Source organism: Phalacrocorax carbo, chromosome 1 (assembly GCF_963921805.1).
Source record: "Phalacrocorax carbo chromosome 1, bPhaCar2.1, whole genome shotgun sequence".
NCBI lineage: Eukaryota > Metazoa > Chordata > Aves > Suliformes > Phalacrocoracidae > Phalacrocorax > Phalacrocorax carbo.
Genome location: NC_087513.1, coordinates 71,799,307 through 71,821,272, shown reverse-complemented (window position 1 = coordinate 71,821,272; position 21,966 = coordinate 71,799,307). Strand labels below are relative to the sequence as shown.

General features: G+C 36.6%; 1 protein-coding gene across 1 annotated transcript in view; it reads left to right on the top strand.

The window, feature by feature from the left end:
- Positions 1–20,995, top strand: part of PLCZ1 (phospholipase C zeta 1) — a 53,498-nt gene extending 32,503 nt beyond the window's left edge. Inside the window, exons 10-13 of the mRNA XM_009506306.2 lie at positions 12,329–12,501; positions 15,567–15,699; positions 17,308–17,457; positions 20,659–20,995. Of these exons, the coding sequence (XP_009504601.1) occupies positions 12,329–12,501; positions 15,567–15,699; positions 17,308–17,457; positions 20,659–20,741 (539 nt within the window). The 3' untranslated portion in view covers positions 20,742–20,995. The remainder of the gene's footprint in view (positions 1–12,328; positions 12,502–15,566; positions 15,700–17,307; positions 17,458–20,658) is intronic.
- Positions 20,996–21,966: the final 971 nt, after the last annotated feature.

The window sequence follows — 21,966 nt, the reverse complement described above, 5'->3', positions numbered from 1 at the left end:
CTTCCTATCGTATTTTCTTGTGTTATATATGTTACATATTTTCCCTCAGTGGCATCGCTTCCATTTTGTTATCTAACCTTCTCCTTCAGTCTACATATCCTAGTAATTTTACATCCTGGAATCCAGGAATTCCAATATAGAATAACTAAGAGGAATACTATTTTCATTTATTTACTTTTGTAATTAATTAGACTTAGGCCCTAACTAATTATAAATACCATTTTCTGTTAAATAGCTATATCTTATCCCAAATATCCCAATTTATTATAATTTGTTAATTCCTTTAAGCTACCTTTTTTTTTTAATTGGGGAATAAGAAAAACACTAATAAGAACAATAAAACATTTTAAAATTTTGAACCTTATTTAGTATTACTCCTAGCACTTTGAGTAAACAAAGCATGATTTTATCTTATGAAACAGTGTAGCAGAAGCACATATATAAACAACTTTCAACAACTAAACCAGAATTTTCTTCTTTTTCTTCATATGTTATTTCCTTTTTTATTAATAATTCTATAATATTTATCTGTGGGTATCTCTAAGGAGAGTCTAAATTATGTTTTTGCATTTTACTGCCTGTTTGTTTGGGCTGAAATTATTGTCAACTATGTTACCTTAGGTTTTGAGGTAAAAGCAAGCGTGTCATGCATTAAGCATTGTACTGCCAAAAAAAAAATAATTACAATATACCTCTCAAGAAAATGAAAATAGATTACATTCTTTTGCATGCAGTATTAATCAAAGTCCATAACCTCCATGCTTATTTGTCAGCTGTGGCTAAGGTATAAATAGAGCACCTTTACAAGAGAAAATGGAAATGGTAGCTTCGTCTTCCCCCCCTCCCCTTCTTTTTTTCATTTTTCTCTGTTTTTATTATTCCTCTTTTTTAAAAATTTCTTTTTCAGCTGAGGTCTTTCACTCTTTATAGCTACTTTGTGGTTAGCAAGTGAATAGAAGCAGCTGCCTGTTTAACTAAAGGTGGAAATTGTTGAAATGTAATTGCTTTTTCGTAAGGTTACCCTATAGCATTGAATTCAAAGAGGTGATAAAAAGATATCTATGTGTGATTTAGGAATTTTTACACAGCAATGGAAGCCTCATCTGAAGGATTGGTGGGTTTTCAATGGTTTAGTGTGACTGGAGTGGCACAGATGCAGGTGTGAGCACAACAATTAATATTGGTGCCAAGAATTCCCAGATTATGATCTGCTACTGTAAAGAAACCCTCAAATGATCCTGGTCAGCACAATACCCAGGTACAGCTGGAGGCTGCTGGGAGTCTCCAGTGACTGTATAGAAGCGAAGTTTGACATCTTAATTTCTAGTACAAAGCATATTAGTTCCCTGAGCAATGAAATAACAATAATTCTGGTTCTCTTAATTTCAAGTTAGTTTTTAATTTGAAATTGTAAAAATAAGCATGACTCTTCTATTCTGCAGGCTTTGAAAAACCTCTCCCCTGTAGGCACTTTCCCCTTTTTAATGGCTTTAGGGGCAATCTTGCCTTCGTAATTTTTGTTCTTCTGTTTAAAAGATTCTTAGTTACAGAATATTTTTCTACATCAGTCTGTTACACCTTCTTCAGCCTTAGGTAAAGTAGAGAATAGTATTTTTGCATCCACATATGTATTCTGTCTTTTATTCTGATTCTATACCAAGGCCACCTGAGGGAGACTGTGGGGTGAGCAGGGCAGTTTGCCATAGGCTCACGGTTTTGAGAGGTGAAATGTATGGTCTTGCCTCGTTATATTACAATACACGCTCATACAGAGATGGGCACAGATTTCACTTTGCCTGTAGGGCCTTGGAGTCTGTATGCACCCTTGCTCCAAGCTTCCACTTGTTTCCTTTCTCAGCTCCCCAAATATTTTCCATTTCAAGTTACCTTCTCAGAAATGTTTTTAATAGTGTTCTATTTCCCATTAATCATGCACATGCATATAATTTATTGATTAACCTCCTAATGTATCCCCAGTTACTCTTCTGCAGTTATAGAACTTAGAAGGAGCATCATGCCTCAGCTTTTACTGAGAGACTGCTGTCCCCATGTCTGTGACCCTGACCACAAGTAGTGGAGGACAAGCCCAAGCCAAAGTTTCTTACCATTTGCTGTCCCCACCCTGAGCTATGCCATGCTGTCACTGCCACATGTTGAGGCAAGGTGGGAAACAATGACTGAGGAGATTGCTTGAATTTGGTCATTCAGTGCTGGCTGTTCCATGAAAGAACTGAAATGTACTCAGATGCCCCATAGTTCTCTCAGTGTTACAAATTCTTCTTCTCATCCTGACTGTTGTACTGAGGTATAGATTTACAACTACAGTAGAGTGAAAAAATTCCTAGCTAGTATAAATTATATTTGTGTCTGTGTAGTTATGAATGTTTACTTATGGTACAGATTTGGGCTAGGGTTAGGCTATTGCTGGAAGTATCTCGCCATTACCATACCATTTGAAATCAGTTTGTTTATATTCTGCCCTTGTGCTTGATATCACTTAGCTTGATGCCATGCTATTGTTGGATTATTCACCTGGGGTGGTGTACTCTCTGTATGCTATCTACATTGCTGTTAAAAACTAGTAGATTTGTTTCATGCTTAAAGGAAACATGGGCCAGAGGTCCTTAATTTAAAACTGAATTAATCTCTCAGGCTTATCATTCTGTAGTTTACTAGTTTTCTTTCTAACCTGTAAATCTCCAGAACGATCTCTGCAAAGAATATCCATTTGTTATATCTCAAACAGAATTGAAGTCTTTCAAAATTACTACATTGACTGTTGACTCAGAGTATACTTTAATGAAAAGTCATTCTAAACATTAGCATACAAAACATATGATTTTTGCTGTATAGGGGCTTTGGGCCCCTTCCTGGAAGAATCAAAAATATGCAGGAAGTGGTTAGATCTGCCCTCTTGGTCACATCATTTGCATCTTCATTTAAAGAAACATTTTTCTCATGGGAATAGGCTGATTATAAGCAATTCTCCACATATATTATTTCCAAGCCATGTCAGATCTATTCTTGATTCCTTAATCTGTTTTAGATAACAGTTTGGCAGAAATATAACTGCATTTCATAATGCAACTCCCAAAGCTCCACTCAGTGAATCTTCTGCTGATGTCTTTCCACTGATTTAACACAGATTTTTTTAAGTTTTGTGTCTGTCCTGTGTCCATATAGCCCACATACCCTCCCTGCCTCTCTGCCATTGCACTCTGCATCCCATGCACAGAAGTAATCCCTCCAGATCCCTTCCTACTGCTTTCCTAAAACTGTTTATAGGACCCTCAGGTTTCTCCTATGTCACCTATTCCCCTTCCTCAGCTCCCTTCGCCCTCCCCACACCTGCTAGATTACTCTTCTCACTTATCTTTAAGTTCCTCTAATATCCATAACTGTTCTGGCTGGGCAAAGAAAATATATTAGGTTTTGTTCAAACCTACATGTAATACTCCCTTCCAGGCCTCTGCCTCATGTAAATGATGAGAGTGAAGTTATTCCTTCACTTCCCTTAGTGATACACCCAAAAGAGGATCTCTTCTATACCTTGCCAGCAATTTTCTTTAAATTGGTTGGATCATATTAACTCGGAGCAGACTGGCACTCAGGTAAAGCAGGATGAAATGGTCCAACAGGCTTAAGATTTGTTGGGGCTGAGAATGAGAACTATGTAATTGTGTAAACTTAATTTCCAGAGGAAGGCAGGTTAAAAGCCACAGTAAAAAGTATAGAGTTTCCACAAAATCACTTTTGGATATCACTGTGCATTCAGTGTCCATTCTCTGAAAACTGAAACTCATAACAACAGGATCGGTTTTGTGAACAAAGAGATCTGATGGAGAAAAATAGCTACAATAAGTTTTCATAGTCTGGGAAAATTAGTATGCCTCCTGCATACAACTGCAGTGTGGCACTGGAAAGAACTGGTTTGGTGTATCCATATCTTCCTTTTTATTTAGTAAATAAAATGGAATGTAAAGATTTATGTAGGGAAAGAAAATTCAAGACAGTTATTTAAATAAACAGATATCAGTTGTATTATATTGCCTGACAAAAACAGAGCAAAAAAAAAACCAAACCAAAAGAAAACCTCAGTGAAAAAAAAATACTTAAATATCCTTTTGAATAGGTCCTTTGCATGCTGTAGAAAACATTATCCATGTATCAAACCAGTCTACAGGAATGACAAAAACATGTCATAAGTTATATAAGAAAGCCACGGTATGGCAGAAACAGAACCTTGCTTTAGAAGAGGTTATATAGAGCATATGTTTTCTGGAGAACTCATAAAAATTTTTATGCTGCTGTGAAGGTTCCACTGCTTGCATGATGGCTTTCTTCTTATCGTAGGTTTTGTTTTGGCCTTTGACATCAAAATGCAGCTTGGCGATTTTGTCACATCTGTTTTGTGTTTAAATCTTGTGTGCAATAATACGACTAAAAATAATGCATAAAAAGATGAGTGATAAAGACTTCTCTAACTAGTTCTGATTTTAACCTCTGAAGATATGTAGGGAAAATAAACCTACTTATTTAAATCTTGGTGTGCCCCACCTGTGCAACTTAAAATAACTGTCAAGTCTGACCTTGCTTGGGTTCTAAGTGAGTGAAAAATTAAAGAAGCGGCAGACTTTGGAAAGCCTCATAAAGAGGGCACAGGATCACTGATTTATTTTGGAATTTTCAGTTGTATGTTTTCTGTAAAATCGTTTCTCACTGGACAAATGGCAAAACTGGAGGCAACAGGACTGATTTTTTTTTTCTAAATAAACAGATTATGTTTGATCATGAGAAGTTTAGAGATTCTCGCAATCTTACTGAACACTGTACTTTTTAGAATATGTGATGGAGTGTCAAATTTAGTAAAGGAATTTGTGAAATAATGACATTGAATTTAAGGAAAAACACAGGTTCTTCTATTAATAGATGACAGAATACTACTTTTTCTTATAGATTTAATTAGGTTTTTGTCATAATAATTTTATACTCTTGGTTATTATTTTTACTGGACTTTTTTTTATAACATAGCAAAAGTGTAAAGCAGGCATTTTCTATAACATGGCTTTTTTTAACAGCTAATGTGACATCTGGAACAAACGGAGAGAATCCACTACATTTTAGCTTTAAATCGTTGTTCTGAATTTCTAGTGATTTCTATAAATTTGTGAAGTGACATGCTTTAATGCTTTTATTTTTGTGCCTGGTTAGGTTATTGGAATACCTCAAAGTTCTTCACAGTATACATTATTACAGTTAGATAGTAAGTGAGCACTCTTAATCTAGCATTGTGATCCTTAAAACCTTTAGATAACTTAACTCTAAATATTGCCTATGACATGGAAAAGACAGATAAGTCACAGCATTTCACCTTTGTTCATTCTGCATCTGAAAGCCTAATATAGTTAGTCTTCAGCCATTAAACAGAACTTCAGCTATCTTTCCAAAATGGGCTCCAGATTTTGTCCCAAACTAAAACACCTCTTCTGCTCAAAGGCAGCGGATGAGTCTGACACATAATACACTTCATGGCAAAAAAAACATGCCCAGGCTGCTCTGTACAGCTATCCTTCTAGTCTAGAGCTCATTCTTTGTTTGGGCTTGCTGTGGCCTTATCCCACAACTGACTCATGGAGAATGTGCCATAAGAAAGACAGGAAAGCTTTCCTGCTAGCTCCCAAGCCAAGCAATACCCTGGAAGAATGAAATGAGAAGGCGTAGAAAAGCATCTCTTCATTGGCCACTCCCTCTTGTTGAGGTTTCAAGGACAGGGCTAGCCATCATAGGTCAGCTGCAGAAAGGGCACGGTTTTAACAGTCCAAAAATTCGTCTTTAGGAAGTGAAAATTAGGTCTTGCACAACTGACATAAATCTTACTAAATACTGTTTAATAGTGCATTGTTGAAAGTTAATACTAATATGCCAAAAAAAAGAAGTGTGTTTATTATTAGCAGTCACGTAGTTGGAAAAAAATCCACAGCTGTAATCGGCCGCATGGTCATCATGGTTTATGGAACCCTAAAAAAGGGTTGGTTCACCTCTTACTGTTTGCTCCCATAAGTCCCCAGCCCAATGGGACACCTATTAGAATTACAGACTCCAGGGATATGATTAATCCCATACTTAAAGTATGGACCCATTAAGCTTCATTGATTAGACCTTCACTAGCTGTACTGGGGCAGCTAACTCACATGTAGACAGCTACAAGTTAGGTGGGGCAATATCACCCTGGTATACGAAGCTACCTAAATACACTCACCTTTCCTTTAGAATGCCTTCAAGGGCTGGGAGGTGTTTTGAATAAAGGTTTCATGTTTCTCTTGCAGGAACATCTCTTAACTGCCAGGTTTATGACAAAGCTTTTGGACTACTCTGGAGCCTGCTTCCTTTTAGGCAGGTTTCTTTGGTGTATGTCATAGATACTGGGATTTCACTGAAAAGTAAAGGAACACAGAAATTTCATTTTATCATTAATTTTTCCTGCTGTCTTCACTAAAGCTACAACTGCAGACAACTAATGGAGTACTAAGTAATCTATCCGAAATTTGTCAATTTTAAAGAAAGACAGAAAAAATTACAGGGACACAATTGTCTCTGAACTCTTTGCTGACCTTGTTCTAAACCCTGTGTTAGAGATCCAGAGTAAAACAGGAAAGGGGAGCTGATAATACACACTGTTCTGCCAAGAAGCACAAGGCAAACAAATTTTAAAAATAATTTTGGAAAAGTATCTAGTTCAGGTGTGAAGTAAGTGAAATGACAACCAAAAGATGCTCAGACTTACACTGAAGTGTAACTTTCAGACTGACACATCAATTAAGTAGCAAAAATCAATTTAGATTTTAGATTTGATAGTTTATCAGAAATGCTTTAGGTGCTTTTCCCATGAGAACCTCACAAGAGAGGATTCCTAATTGAAACCAGTTGCAAGTATACTTGGACAATGGATGACTTTTAATCACCTGACATCTTCTTTCCAGTAGAGCTACTTGTAATTAAGTAGGAACAATGTCAGCAATTATGAACATTAGAATGACTGAATTCTTAACGTTCCTAATGACAGTGTCTTTAGAGCAACAGTATTGAATTAGCCCAAAGACAATAAGCGCAGACTGACTGCACATGCTGGGCACGATGTGTCATACAGTCAGGCGTGTTACTCAGTTCTCAGAAGAGAAGTTTCTCTTACTACGGCAGAATACGTCGTGTTGTAAGTCATTCATAAATTAAGTTTCTGTAGAATAAGAGAAGCCATTTCAAGTTGTGTCAGTGATAAGCAAAGCCAGAAATTATAATTAAGCTTAATAAAATTTGGAGTCTGTATAGCTAAATCCCCATTTTATTCTGTAAGGGGAGGAAAAAATCATACTGTTTGACCAAATTTTTTTGGTCAGAAAAAGAGATGAGAGACAGTTTGTATGCAAAAATTTATGCTAACCAGTTAAGTCTGCTGTGTGTTATAAGGGAACCAATCACTTTATACTTTTTGTTTTCCTGGTAGACATAAGTCCTTGTTCATAAAGTTTGGGTGGGATCTCACCTATTCACTGGCTTGGCAAGAGGGCTAAAGCTGCAAAAGATATAAAAAAACCTCAAAAAGCCCAAGGCAAAGGAGATGCTGAGGATGCTTAAAAGACTGACTTTGGGCTGACTTTGTCCACAAGCCTGAATTAACAAGAACTCAGAGGTGGCAGTGGGGATCGGAGCGACGTGTCATGACAGGACCAGAACAGCAAGTAATGCTCAGGCTCAGAGCAGCCTGAGGAGGCTGCTGTAATTTGGCAGAGAGTCGTAATTATGCTGGAAATCTGTCTAGTTTCTCAGATAGACCCAGCTGAAAAAGGTGTTTAAAAACAACTGTGTTCCACCATTTTTCCAGGTTACATATTCTGATCACTGGGTGATAGAGTACATTATCTTTCTTACGTCTGCTGTTGGTGAGAAGGGCTTACAGGGTACTATACTATATATTGGATTTCTGTTATACACACTCCATCAGACTGTGTATTAGATTGAATAATATTTTCAATATACTAAAAGGGAAATATTATTTGTACTTGAGGATATTTTGATAGTTAATGTTTGCACAGGGCTTAGAAATTAGTATTATATTTGTCATTCAGGTGATGAAGGAATTATCATATTTTAGTTTGACAGAATTTGTTTACTTCTGATAAGAGATCCTGCTGTGCATGCTGCTTCTGTTAAATAAATGCTTGCCTCCTGGTATATGTAACAGGTGACAATTTGTCATCATGTTACAGTTTATCCTTCCTTCAGATGTCTTCAGCTGGTTTCAGTATAATCTGATGACTGAATATACTCCCTTTTCATCCACATTTTGAGTCAACACATAGTCAGTTAGCATGCCCTTTAGTCAGGCTGTGGATGAAATTTTGTAAAAGCTACCTACATCCTTTTGAAAAAAGCAAAGTGGACTACCCAGCCACATAAGAACTTATGAAAATACTTCTGTAAATTTGGACAGTGATGGATTTGGGTGCAGCTGTGCCCTGCATGTGAGAGGGAAGATAGTCAATGCCCAGGTGACTGTGGGAGTGCTAACATGGGATAAATGCAGTGTCTTCAAATCCAGTCACATAGATCATCTCATAACCAATGACAAAATATGCCAGATCATTAGGATATGATCCTGTTTTCATAGTATTTCCCAGTCTGTGTGGAATTCAGTTCAAATTGTGGATATTTAAGGCAAAGAAGATGCGTTCATTGTGCACAGCCCATTTCAAGAACATAGAGAATTGGAAAGAGCTGAGAGGATGGCAACAAGACTGATCAAAGGCTTGGAAGTGTGGTCTATTATATCTCTTTAGACTCAAATGAATGAAGTAAATCACAGAGATAGGAATGTTGGCACTGAGTGCTTTTTACATATGATATTTTTGGAGATTGCATAAAATTCAGACATTTTGAGATGGATTTTAAATGGCATAAAATGCAATTAAGTAATTCATTTTAAGCAAAACTGGTGACAAATGTGTGCTTATCCATTTTAAAACCTCCCCTTTTAAATGCAGAGGATATATTAAACCTTTGGGTTGTAATATAGCTAATAGAACCAGGAAGCAAAGAATAAAAAATAATAAATGACAATTTAAAGTCCCAGTAGGAATATTCATTGAGAGGCAGCATCACAGACAGAAGACATGCAGTTTTCCTCAACTGCCTTCACATCATAGTCACTTAGAAATCTAAGAACTTCAGTGCTCACTTTGGTTTTCAAAAGCTTTTGCTTTCAGTCTAAAAATCAATTGTCTTGAATGGGAAAGTTTATGGAAGGTGCTGTATTTGAATACTTAGATTGTGGTTAGTTCTGCAATTAGTTGTGGGACTGACTTCAGTTAAATGCTTCTGATACAAAGATTTGGGATGAATTATACCCTTTGTATTCCTCTGTACATTATCGATTGTTTCATCTTTTTGGAGCTAGGCTATTTCCTAACTTGCAGTTGCTATTTGAAGTTATTTGCATCCGGGGCAAATGGGGACAGCCATGGCAGCTTTGGTACTTTGCAAGAAGACATGAGTATTAAATACTCTGATCTGAATAAGATTCAGCCTCATGGTTCCAGGAGGACTTGGATCTTGGATGCAGGAATCACACTGAGGAATTCCTTTGCTCAGGTTGCCCTCCAAGACCATGTTTTGCTCTGCTGTTTTGATTTTGATGCCACTATTAAAAGGCTTTTGGTGCTTAATGGAAGGAAATGGAGGAGAAAGTTTAACTTACACAGTGCTAAACTTCAGATGCCTGTACTTTTCCATGAAAGCCATATGTTAGATTATGTACTGTTTCGATGGTTTCATAGTAAGCATATTTGGGATTCTTTCCAAAAGAAGCCAGCAGTTTAAAGCTGTCTTTGTACATGCATGAAATTTCTACTGTTTCATAAAACAGCAGTACAAGCATGTTATTGACAGTTCTGTCCTTGAATTCACAAAACTAAGATGAAACATTGGGTAAAAATTCAGTCTTTCTTGCAGAAAGATGTTGCTAAGACCACACTGCTAGACAACAGAAAATATAGGTTTTAATTTATGAATTTTTTCATTTATCTAGAAGTATAAGGGTTATAACTGCATGTGATTAACAACTGTGTATCAACAGTACACCATAAAACGTTGCCCTAGATGGTCCCAAGAAGCTATGAAAATCTTGCAAACAGTTGTATTGGAGGTATGCAACTCAGAGAATATAACACAAATTTTCACTTGCAATACTGGGAAATCAGTAGTTAAATTGAAACTACTGTTCAGTGTGTTTTAAACTTATACTAAGGTAAAATTAAATTGAGTAAAAATATAGTGTTGATGTTTGAAGATACCAACCCATAATAATATTGCCCTTCACTTGTGTTACAAAAGTAATTTTCCTAATATGATAAAATGTAAAGTATTCTCCTTTGCTTGTTTCTGTTGTTAAATTAGATTTTCCTGCTTAGTAGCCTATGAAGCTTGGCAAATTTAGCAACAGTCTCATTATGTGCAATCATGTAATTTGTTTCATCATGTGGAAGCTGCTATTTGATGCTACGACTGTTCAAGTTGCTTAATTTCAGTTACAGTTTTTCAACCACATATTCTGAAAGTATGGCCTAGGGATTTCCTATGGACCGAGAGATCTTCGTTTATCTGCAGATCATGTCAGGACCTAGGCTTCAAGGGGCCTTAGGATTGCAGCTCTGTAGCACTCATTGCACTGCTTGAATCAATGTATTAAGATACAACAAAAGCCATATAGCAGCACACTTGGGTCTGTTTCTGGATGTGTTGAGTCACAAAAAAAATTGTGAACCACTGACAAAAAAGTTTAAAGTTCCTTTGCATATTGACACAGAATCTATGCCTGCATCTACATTAACACTTAGATCAAAGCAGGAGTGCATGTTGTGTTTTTTTTGTTGGGTTTGGGGCTTTTTTGTTCGTTAGGGGTTTTTTTAGGCCAGGTTCCCGATTGTTCCTACTTACGGGATGTTGGTTCATGCTGCAGAGCAATCTCAGCTAGCACAAATGGGATCCCTTTCAGATGAAACAGAGGATGCGCTCTGGGAGCACTTCATGTATTCTAGCCATTAATTGGTATTGAGGTCATGGGACCAGGCTAGAGCTCTTCTGAAGTAACCTCACCGAAAACATGAGCAGCATGAACCTTAGGTCGGTAGTACCAGCTGCTTCACTCTACAGATCTGTTCCTATTTTTGTCATTTACTACAGAATTTTTTAAAAGGATCATCAAAGCAGTGAAGAAACAAATTTTTGCAGTGAAACAGATCCAAATTTCTTGCATTTTCTATGAGATAAGTATTTCTGAATTCTGCCAAGTGTTCATTCAATACATTTCTATTATCTCATAGGAACATGTAATAAGGTCCTCTTCCTGAATTAAGTCACTTGTACTGCTTAAAGTCTTCATTTTTCTCCTACTGAGCCATCAAGTAAATGACTTTTTATCATTTTCTATTTAACACATGTCATGTTATCACTTCACTGATTTGACTTGTGCATTTTCTATTTTGAATGTGACAGGAAGCTCTAATGTACCGGAATAGGGGAAAATGTCATTAAACAGGTCTATTTCAGTGTTGGCTCTATCTCATGAATTACAGTATCCCGTTGATGAGATGTGTATTATTTTATTATTGCTGCTGCAGCAAACCAGAAATATTTTGAGCTGCCAAGGAAAGGAAAGTCTGTCAGGTGTATACTAACAATAACTACCAGTACTGGAGGATTATCTTGAAGAGAGTTTGCTCACATAAATTTAAGAACACTTTTAAAATTTCTTCTACTTCTGTAAACTTACATATATTTGCACTGAATAATCTAACTCTAAACTAAAACTACTTGATCTTCTGGGTGACATGCTTTTGTGACAAATTCTGCACCATAACTAATGTTAGTAACAATCCTAAATTTTTTTGCCTTCTACACCCGAACTTTGTAAACTGGTTCAGGGTCTTGCCACTGTAGAGAAACTAGTATGTGAATTTAGTCCTTAAGGAGAAAAAAGGTCTCTTTTTGTATTCTCCAAGGTCTAATTTAGAAAGAAAAGGGAAAACAAACAACACACTGCAGTGTAAAAAAGATCTATAGGGTAATTCTTAAAACATGCTGCACTTATTTTGCACATGAATCGTTCATTATTGAATGCTACTAATTTTATGAGAAATAACAGGATCTTACATATGAGTTGAAGGATATACATATTATAATCTCATTTGCTTTTGCTTTTACTATTATTGTCAGACAGTTGTTTTATAAAATGCTGACAACTCTAATTCACTTAAATCAATATTTTATTTTACAGTGGCCTTAAACTTCCAGACACCAGGAGTACAAATGGAATTGCAAAATGGAAAATTCCTAGACAATGGTGGTTGTGGCTATATTCTGAAACCAGAATTCTTGAGAAATCGCAGTTCAACATTTACCCCACACAATGTGGGAAGATACAGTAAGCCAATGTCTCTGTCAATAAGGGTAAGTTTAGTTAATTGTTGGTTTGTTCCATAAAATGTGAAAACAAAAATTATGCAGTTCAGACTTATTTGTTATCTAATATTGGTTTCTCATTTCATCCCCATTTCTGGTTGTTGGGAAGTTTAATATTGTTTTTTAACAACATGTACAAACTCTCATACAGTATCTACTGCTGCTTGGATGATTTCCCATCTGTAGTTCACTTATGTTTGCCAAAAATGTGTAGGTGTTCAGAAGTTATAACAGTTTATAAAAATACATGGTTTTTCATGGTGTTGTGCACAGAAATATAAATATAACTTGCACTGTGTCACAACTGTGGCTGATAAAGGGACTTGTCAGGTACAGTTGTGGGGACCGAACTCTGAAAACTCAGAAATTGAATGTGCGCTTCTGGTGTTATTAAGTATTAGTAACACCACATGTACTATTATAATGCTAATTGACAAATGGAAATGTTTAAGATTATGATGGGAAGCTTTATGCTTCTTTTAAGGTTCATTATCTTCCTCTGTGTACACAAAAGACTATTTATCATCCTAAAATGATACAAATAAATCTAAAAAGGGGATGAATCAATAAGCCTTTGAATTATTTCTACTTCTCCCAAATCTGATTTACTTCTTAAAAATATTAGAAATACATGTCATGTAAAAATAAAGGGTTAGAAAAACCCTTCTTTTAAGGTCAAGTAAATGTTTTATGATTGTTCACTAGTTAGAGAACTACCTTCTCCCAATGAAAAAAAGTGCTATTTCTGATTACACAGTACACTACTTGCATAAATGCTATTTAATTAGCATAAAATTTGTGTATAATTGCTATTTTGTTTCTTTCAGAGAAATAAATAGTGGAGATAAAACATTAACTAATAACAATTATAAAATACTTACATAATCATGCACCTAATCAAGAACATTTTAGTGTCCTAACAGTGAGCATATGAATTATGAATAGACATTATTCGATGATTTCAAGCACCCATGCATATACATCAGTTATTTTAGCCCTTATTTATATAAACCTGGAGTTAATTAGAATGATGAAAAATCCCCAACTGTAATGCAGGAGACAGAAAAAATCATTGTCAATGGGAAGGAAATGTCTGAGTTTTGAAGAAGTTGGAAAAAGAGAAAAGCAGCCTTTTAGACTCAGAATACAGACTGAGATGACGGGCTGGGTAGCGCAGGATACAAAGAAGCAATGGCATCCCACCAGCTGAGGGGCTGTAGGGTGCAGAGAGCCCCATTCATGGAGTCAGCAGCAAAAAACAGGAAATGGTGGTTGAGGACAAAAAGAGACAGGCATAGGAGTCAAAGGAAGAACAGTTTCTGCTAAAGAAAATTTACTAACGTGATGAATGGAGAAATTACTTAACAGAGGGCAAATATATAAAACATCTAGGGGTCAAATCTCTCAGACTGACTGTGAATGAATGACTGAATGAATGAAGAGAAGAGCATAAGTGAACATAAAAATCACACAGGGCCCAATTTTACTGAATTCAATACCCTTTTTAACCTGATGTCCCACAATTCCCATCAACAAGAGGCATACAGGCTTTGCAGCAGAAATACAAATATTCAAGCTATTTTGTATGGAAACTTCTGAGCCTACCATATTTTTTATTACCCTCTCTGAATATCTGCATCGCCTTGGGTCTCAAAAATTGATTGGATTTATGGTTGGGGTGGCAGTGTACTGAAAAGAGCTCACTCTTTTCCTACCTGTGGGAGACCTAGACTGGACCTAGCAATTGGGTAAGAGTGGGAAGCAGAACTTGGCCTACGTGGCTGAATTTTCATAATCATATTCAGGGCATTTCAAAGAACCACCCCTAGTTCTAAGCAGACAGTCCATCAGTGCTTGCACCTTGCAAAGCTATCTAGTGAAGGTAGTAGCTATATTCTAGGAAGAAAGGGGACAGCATCAGATTTTTAAAGCCACTTCTCTTCAACGTTTCAGGCTAGAACTTTTCTCTGAGCAATGTCTTACAGAAAATACCTAGGCATAAGGTAGAATTTGTGGGGTTTGTTGGGGTTTTTTTTGGTGGGTTGACAGGGGAATAAGATTCTGTATCATGAGTTTCGATGCTTAGTCCTGAGATCTGGATCATAAGTCATATCTTTCACCTAGGCTTGCAGGCTTGTTCATCTCTCGATACATTCCGTACACTGATTTCTAGAAAGCAGATTACTGTACAGATGGTTATTCTCTCCTAGGTGTCCTGAAATATAGATAGAAAGCAGGCAAAGTTGTGACTTTCATAAATCCTTTCTAAGGCTGGGTGCCAGATTACAGGGCAATCTGAGGCAAAATTTCCAGGTAGCTAACTAAATTAAGGAGAGAAACATCAGGGAGCCTACTAAATGCAGAGTTTGTATGTGTTACTGTGAAAAAGAAGGAACACAGGTGATGCAGTCTGCTACATACTCTGTAACACAATGTTGATGTCACTGTGGGTGTTAGTGCTGCTCCACTAGACACAGCTTTAATATGAATTCATGAGCTTGATCTCAGAAAATGCAAAAATCATGAGACTGATTCACCAACATTATTATTTTGCATGGTAACCAAATATGATTTTCAGGGCTAGTTATTGAATAAAAACTTAAATCTGAAAATTATTATGTAAAACAACAGGTTTCTCTTTTTATGAGGGTGGTGAAACACTGGAACATGTTGCCCAGAGAGGTGGTAGATGCCCCATCCCTGGAAACATTCAAGGTCAGGTAGAAGGGGGCTCTGAGCAACCTGATCTAGTTGAAGATGACACTGGTCATTGCAGGGGGGTTGGACTAGATGATCTTTGAATATCCATTCCAACCCAAACCGTTCTATGATTCTATGATACAGTGATATTAGCCAAGAATTAAATTAAATGAGAGGCACCATATTCTTAATTTCACTGTGTTTAATATGTATTTTTATAACAGTTTATGGCTAGCATATGCTTCTCATAGTAGTTTCTTATGGAATAGTTTTTGCTACTATGGATATTATATGGCTACCATGTAAGGTTAATTCTTAAAGTTTTTCAATACATGTCAACTTTAATTTTCCAGCTCATCAGCGGTCATCAGTTACCACCCAGTAACTTGTCGAAGACTAACAAAGCTGACCCTCTAGTGCAGATAGAAATTTACGGTGTGCCAGAAGATCAAGCAAAAAAAAAATCTAGTGTTATAAAAAGCAATGGTGAGCATCAGTTTTACTCTCGACTGTGAACAAAGCAAAATAATATTTTATAAGGAATTATCATATTTTAACCCCAAGAAGTTGTTAGGTGCTTTCAGAGACTGCAATTATTTCTCTCTAGACTAGTATCTTCTGGCACAAAATCGGTAGCAGAAGTGCATGCTATGTGCCATTTTTGTAGACTGGTAGTTTAAGGAAGTACAAACACTGCTACGTAGTAGCACTCTCCCGAAGGAAGATGGAATGCATTGTCTTTACTCACTGTTGTGGGCTCACCCTGGGCAGCAGCAGCTCAGCCCCACGCAGCTGCTTGCTCACACTCCCGCGGTGGGATGGGGGAGAGCCAAAAGGGCAAAAGTGAGAAAAACTCATGGGTTGAGATAAAGACAGTTTAATATGTAAAGCAAAAGCTACATGCGCAAGCAGAGTAAAATAATTCATTCACTGCTTCATGCTGAGCATGATGTTCGATGCCTTGGGGTACCCTTTTGGTCAGCTGGGGTCAGCTGTCCCAACTGTGTCTCCTCCCAACTCCTTGTGCACCCGCAGCCTACTCGCTGGAGTGGGTTGCCCCATGAGAGAGAGAAGTCCTTGACACTGAGTAAGCGCTGATCAGCAATAGGTAAAACATTGCTGTGTTATCAACACTGTTTTGGTCACAAATCTAAAACATAGCACCATACAAGTTGATATGGAGAAAATGAAAGCTATCCCAGACAAAACCAGTACACTAATTGTTAAAATTGAAGACTTTTTTTTTCCTGAAGAAATTTCTATGACTTCATCACTTAGCTCATATGCAGTTTCTAGTAGGACTAGTCCCTTAATTGCTTGACAGGTGAAGCATGTACTCTTTGTAGTTGTCTTCGAGCATTCCCTTAACTTCATCATGTAGATCTTATTGATGTCTCAGGCTAAAAGTTCCCTGTGATCTCCCTTCTTCTGTGCCTCTGTCTTCTATTTTTCCTTTTTCTTTTTTGTAGATTGCTGCTGTTTTAAAACAGCCCCTTAATTTTTTTTCCCTCTGCATGAACATTGCTCAAGACAAAGCACCCCACCCTCCTGTTTGACATCCTTTTTGTACTTTTAGTCAAGTGATCTCTTTACTGCCTCAATTTATTTAGCTTCTGCCTAATTTCCAACATTTTAAAAGGAGAAACTTTGGCAAACACTGAAACTGGTATAGCTATAGGAAAATTTAAGTTGATCAGAGGTTCTTAACCTGGCCATCACTGTCCCGTTTTGCTCTCTTCTAAGAGATGACACCACTTTCTTAGGCTTTTGATTTACAGTAATATGTCGCTAATAGATGACAAATCCTTAGAAGGGGCAGGCCGGCATACTGTAAGCGAGTCCCAAGCTCTCTGGTTTTTTTCATTCTGAGACCTTTCCTCTGGCAGTTTTCTCCATAATATATACAAAAGATGTGACCTATATGCCACTGCAGTCAGTGGGAATCTCCTCATTTATTTAAATGGGCACAGAAATCTAGGGAAAAAAAATGAATCCTTACCAGTTCAGAGTAGTGATAGCAGATACAATATTACAGATATTAAGTGATAGAAATTAAACGGTATTTTGATACTGTGTATTTTCTCTTTTCATTAGCTTTGAGCCCTAGATGGGATGAAATTTTCTCTTTTACTGTCCAAGTTCCAGAACTGGCATTGATACGCTTCTGTGTGGAGGATGAAATATCTCTGGTTGCAAATGAATTCCTTGGTCAATACACTTTACCACTGCTAAGCTTGAGTAAAGGTAATATTTTAATATTTTTATGTGAGCCACCTATAACAGATCAGAAAAATCTACAACATTCCAGGCTTTTATGGTTATTGTAGTATTGATAGAGTACAGCATTATGTTTGTTTCTTAAGGGAGAATTGTATAACCATAGGTAAAAATTACACTCTTGGTTTTTTTTAAGTCATTGTAGTCTCCGAATGCAAATTCACAGTGTAGAAATCAAAAGAATATAAATTCCTACTGCAGTATTCCAGTCTAGATAGAAACTGCTCAGACAATATTTTAATGCGTTGTACTAGCAATCAGGAAGGGAGATTAGTAAGAACTACTATAAAGGCACCAGTTTTGTGCGCTTCCTGTTCAGTTAGGTTCAAAACGCAATACAAGCCAAATTGAAACAAAACAAAACAAAAACACCAAACCTATCTGCAACTTTTCAGAGCGGCGAATGAAGAATATAAATTAAGGAAAATACTTATGCTATTTTTCTTGGTCATGTTCCTTTTATTGTACCGTTATAGCTTCTGGAATCTTACGTGATTAATAGGCTGCACATAAAGAGCAGCCGCAGAAGTCAGTAGGCCAAAGAGAAGGGCTTATGTAAAATAGCTGTTTACTATATTGAATTTCCAAAGCTATTTCTGACAAAACAAACAGCTAGCTTTTATTAGTGAATGAAGACGTGAAGGCAAAACATTAGAGCTGGCGATGGGCACTGTGCCTTTTTTATTGAGCTTAACAGGATTTTTAATGGCTTTTTCTTTCCAGGTTCTGAAGTCATAAAGCTGTTTGTGATTCTTAGTTGAGGTTGAGGAGTTACAGAAGAACAAAGACATTACTCTTAAAGCACACTTGCTTTTCTCCAACATAAATTTTTACACCGATCACCTTTTACTTTCCTTTTATTTATATATTTCAGGATAATGAAAAAAAATCCTGCCAACTCACAGTGTCTGAGACTAATGTAAATAGCAGACATTAAAGCTTAAATATGCTTGCAAAACCATAAATTTGGGCTTTTTTTTTTTTTTAGTATAATTTTTCAGTGTGTCTCTAATCTGCTGGTATGATTAATTTCAGTCACAAATGGGGAACAGTAAGAGCACGCAGATTGTACAGGAAAGATTTTCAGTGGATTAATTAAAAATGCTAGGAAATGAGTGTAGGTACAAAAATTATAAACAATACCAAACAAATAGACCCAATGTAAATGTAAATGTAAAAAAAAAAAAAAAGTAAGATGCCATCAAGATGCCCAGAAGCATAAGTAAAATGCTTCTAAGAGATGAACTAGCAGATAATTTGAAAATTTATCACAATGCTTAACATTGAGACTTCTGGATTCCAGGTCTGGAACCATGGTTTTGTTTTAGGTACTTAAGCTCCCTAAATAGTGAAAGGGGAAAATAATACATCTTGCAGAGGGAGCCAAGACAGTCTAGATTTCTTAGGAAAGAACTGTCTAAACCATGCTGAAGAGTGAGTTTGGATTTAAATCTTACCCTTCACAGCTCTGATTGCTTTAATCTGCACTACAGGCCTGTCCCTTCTTCCCTAGGATTCATATCCCTGACATGTCTCCTGAGGGCAAGTTGCTTCCACAAGCTGAGCAGTGCTTACATCTTTTTTTTGATTTGACAGGCAGTGGGACAAAGTTGTGCCATTGTCACCCTCCACTGCATTTTCTCTTGAAAGGATTCAACTGTATGTCATCGCTACCTTCGTTTTTCCAGCAGCAGCTTCCCAGCTCAGCTGTAGATTACACTGGGGAAGAATGCTTTCTGCCTACCTGTAGCAGTATTTGATTTTTTATGCAAAGATTAAATAGGTATACTCAGAGGGGCTGAAGGTGAGAATAAGTCTCTAGCTGGGTGGTTAAAGGCAAGAGGAGAGGGGACCTGGTTTATAGTCCCTGTCCCAATGAGTCTGCCATGTAGAATACTAATACAAGACAGGAATTTAATTATTACTGCTATTATCACTGGCTCAATGAGTACTTAATTATTTCATACAAATCAGAACAATTTCAATAAAAAAGGAGTTTTACTTCTCTCAAAACACTTTGTAGAATAATCTGTAAGTAGGGGCTAGAACACAGTCTTTGGAAATGAGTCTTTGTCCCTGAAGTGTATCTTTGGATAGGAAATAAACCAAGTCTTCCACATACTGTGTGCATACTCTAAAAGTGGATCTCAAATGCGTATTGCCTGGACGCAGTTTTAATATCTGCTGCCCAGAAGCTGAACATTAGATGCCAGGTGAACTTTCATGCTGTATAAAAGAATCAAGAAAATCCAAACCCAAATGAACGAGGGTCCCAAAGACTACACACACCCCCAGACACACCTAAAGAAGGATTTAGAGAACTGCAGTTCTGATCGTAGACACTTATTCATAACAGTTACTTACTTAAATAACTGCAGTTATATATACATAGATAAAACACAGAACATTTTTAAAAATCAGAAGTCATATTGTTTATTATTATGAAATAATGGGCATTTACAGTCATATAAAGCAATACAAGTTCAGGATTTTGAAGAGGGGTTTATTTTGTGTTTTGACAGGTGAGTTAATGAAGTTTGAAGTTGAGAACTATAGCTTCTCCAAATGCTTTAACAATCAGATGAACACGTAGTTTCTGAGATATGCCTTATCCCTGATACTGGGAAATCACTCATATGTGAGAGGAGAGCCTTAACAGGCTTAAGATGTCATGGTAGAAGGTCTTACGCTACAGGTTTTTTTCTGCAGCTGGACAGTGCATTTCTGCTGCAACAACGTTCTTCTCTAAGGCACTATCACTGCTGATTCACAAGTTATTTAATTTGCTCTCAGAACAATGCATGCAGCACAAAACGTCTTTGGATGTTAAAATGTATGCTTCCCCCATATTTAAATATCACTGGGCTTTAGCCCAGTGTTTCAAACGTCTTCAGTTTGAAAAAACACCATGTCCTGAAAGCCATTAAAATTTTTCACTGTGTCCAAAAATGAATTGGAATTCATTTAATTCCAACTGAAATACTGTATATGTAGAGAAGAAAACCGGTAGAAATGGGATTTGGGTTCTGTATCATTTCTGTTTATTTTAAAGAGTTAGTTACAGATTCATAAACTATGCCTTGTTTGCATTGTAGATCATGAAAAACATTCCATCATAACCTTTGCATTTGTGGTTAATACACTAATAAAATGTTGTTATATTTACAGGTTACCGTAACGTTCCCCTGTTGTCCAGAGATGGTGGCAATCTCGAACCTGCATCACTGTTTGTTCATGTCTGGTACTATTAATGATGCTCTGCAGTAACAGTCGGTCTGGAGGATCACACCCTGCTCAATAAAGCAACAGCACTAGGCTTGCAACAACTCAGTGATCTGATTTCCAGAGTGGCACATTCTCAGTGATTTCATTAAGCTAATGGGAGTTGTGTGAGTAAATGGTATCCTGAATAATGGCTAGTAATGTTGGCCCTACAATTACTTAGAAATAATTCATAAACACAGAACCTTTTTTGATGTTTTTAAAATTTGGTTAATAATTTTGTTTGTAGCTAACTTCAAATTATTTCAACAATTGCAAAATTTCAAAATAATGATTAATTACTGAGAATAATATTCTAATATTTACGATCAGAGGCTACAAAATTATGAGCACGTTACATTGATATTTTTATCTGTATTGGACAAAATTTTTACCATTGTGTCTTTCTAAGGTAACAGGAAAAATTACACATACATAAATGCATACACATAAATTTATAATGAAAGCAGTTTCTGATTAGGTACACCTCTTTAATGTCCACTGTACTTTTTCTACCTGGAAAAACAGTTTTGAGAAAAAACTCCAGCTCTTAAAATGATAAAAACTCAGATGCTAATATTGGTACCTTTTCTTAGCTTACTCTTGAACCTCCTGCTGCTAAAGACAGACAAATAATTCACAGACTGATTTGTAAAGGGCTGTGTTTCTCATAGCAGCAGGTGGCTCAGGATACATCTTAGTGTGAACTCAGGAAATAGGAAGCACAATGCTCTGAGGTGGACTAGAAGAATTTTAGAAAAGGCAAGGGTTGATTGTGTGATTTAAGATCTCTGCAGACAACTTCTTGCCTGACATATCTATCAGTGTAGGTCTTGCACATAACACACAATTTTCCCATCTTACAAAACAGAACTATTATTGAGCTTCCACAGGACTAGATCTACCCAGTTAATTGCAGATTTGTTACTCAAACATGGTTCTTTTTTTTTTTTTCTATACAGGATGCTATGTTGAAAGATTTCTTTCTTTAATACCAAACAGCATTGCTTATGTTTGCAGACAGCACTGATAAAATTATATTTTAATGCTCTTTTTATTTAATGCCATTTTAATGCTATTTTATTTAATGTTGCTCTAAGACGGAAAACCAGGGCATGCAGTAAACTATGATTAGAAAATGTCACAGGAAATAACACTATTAGAAAATTGCATTATAGTTATAATAAGGAAACCAAGACAGTAGACTAAGAAGAA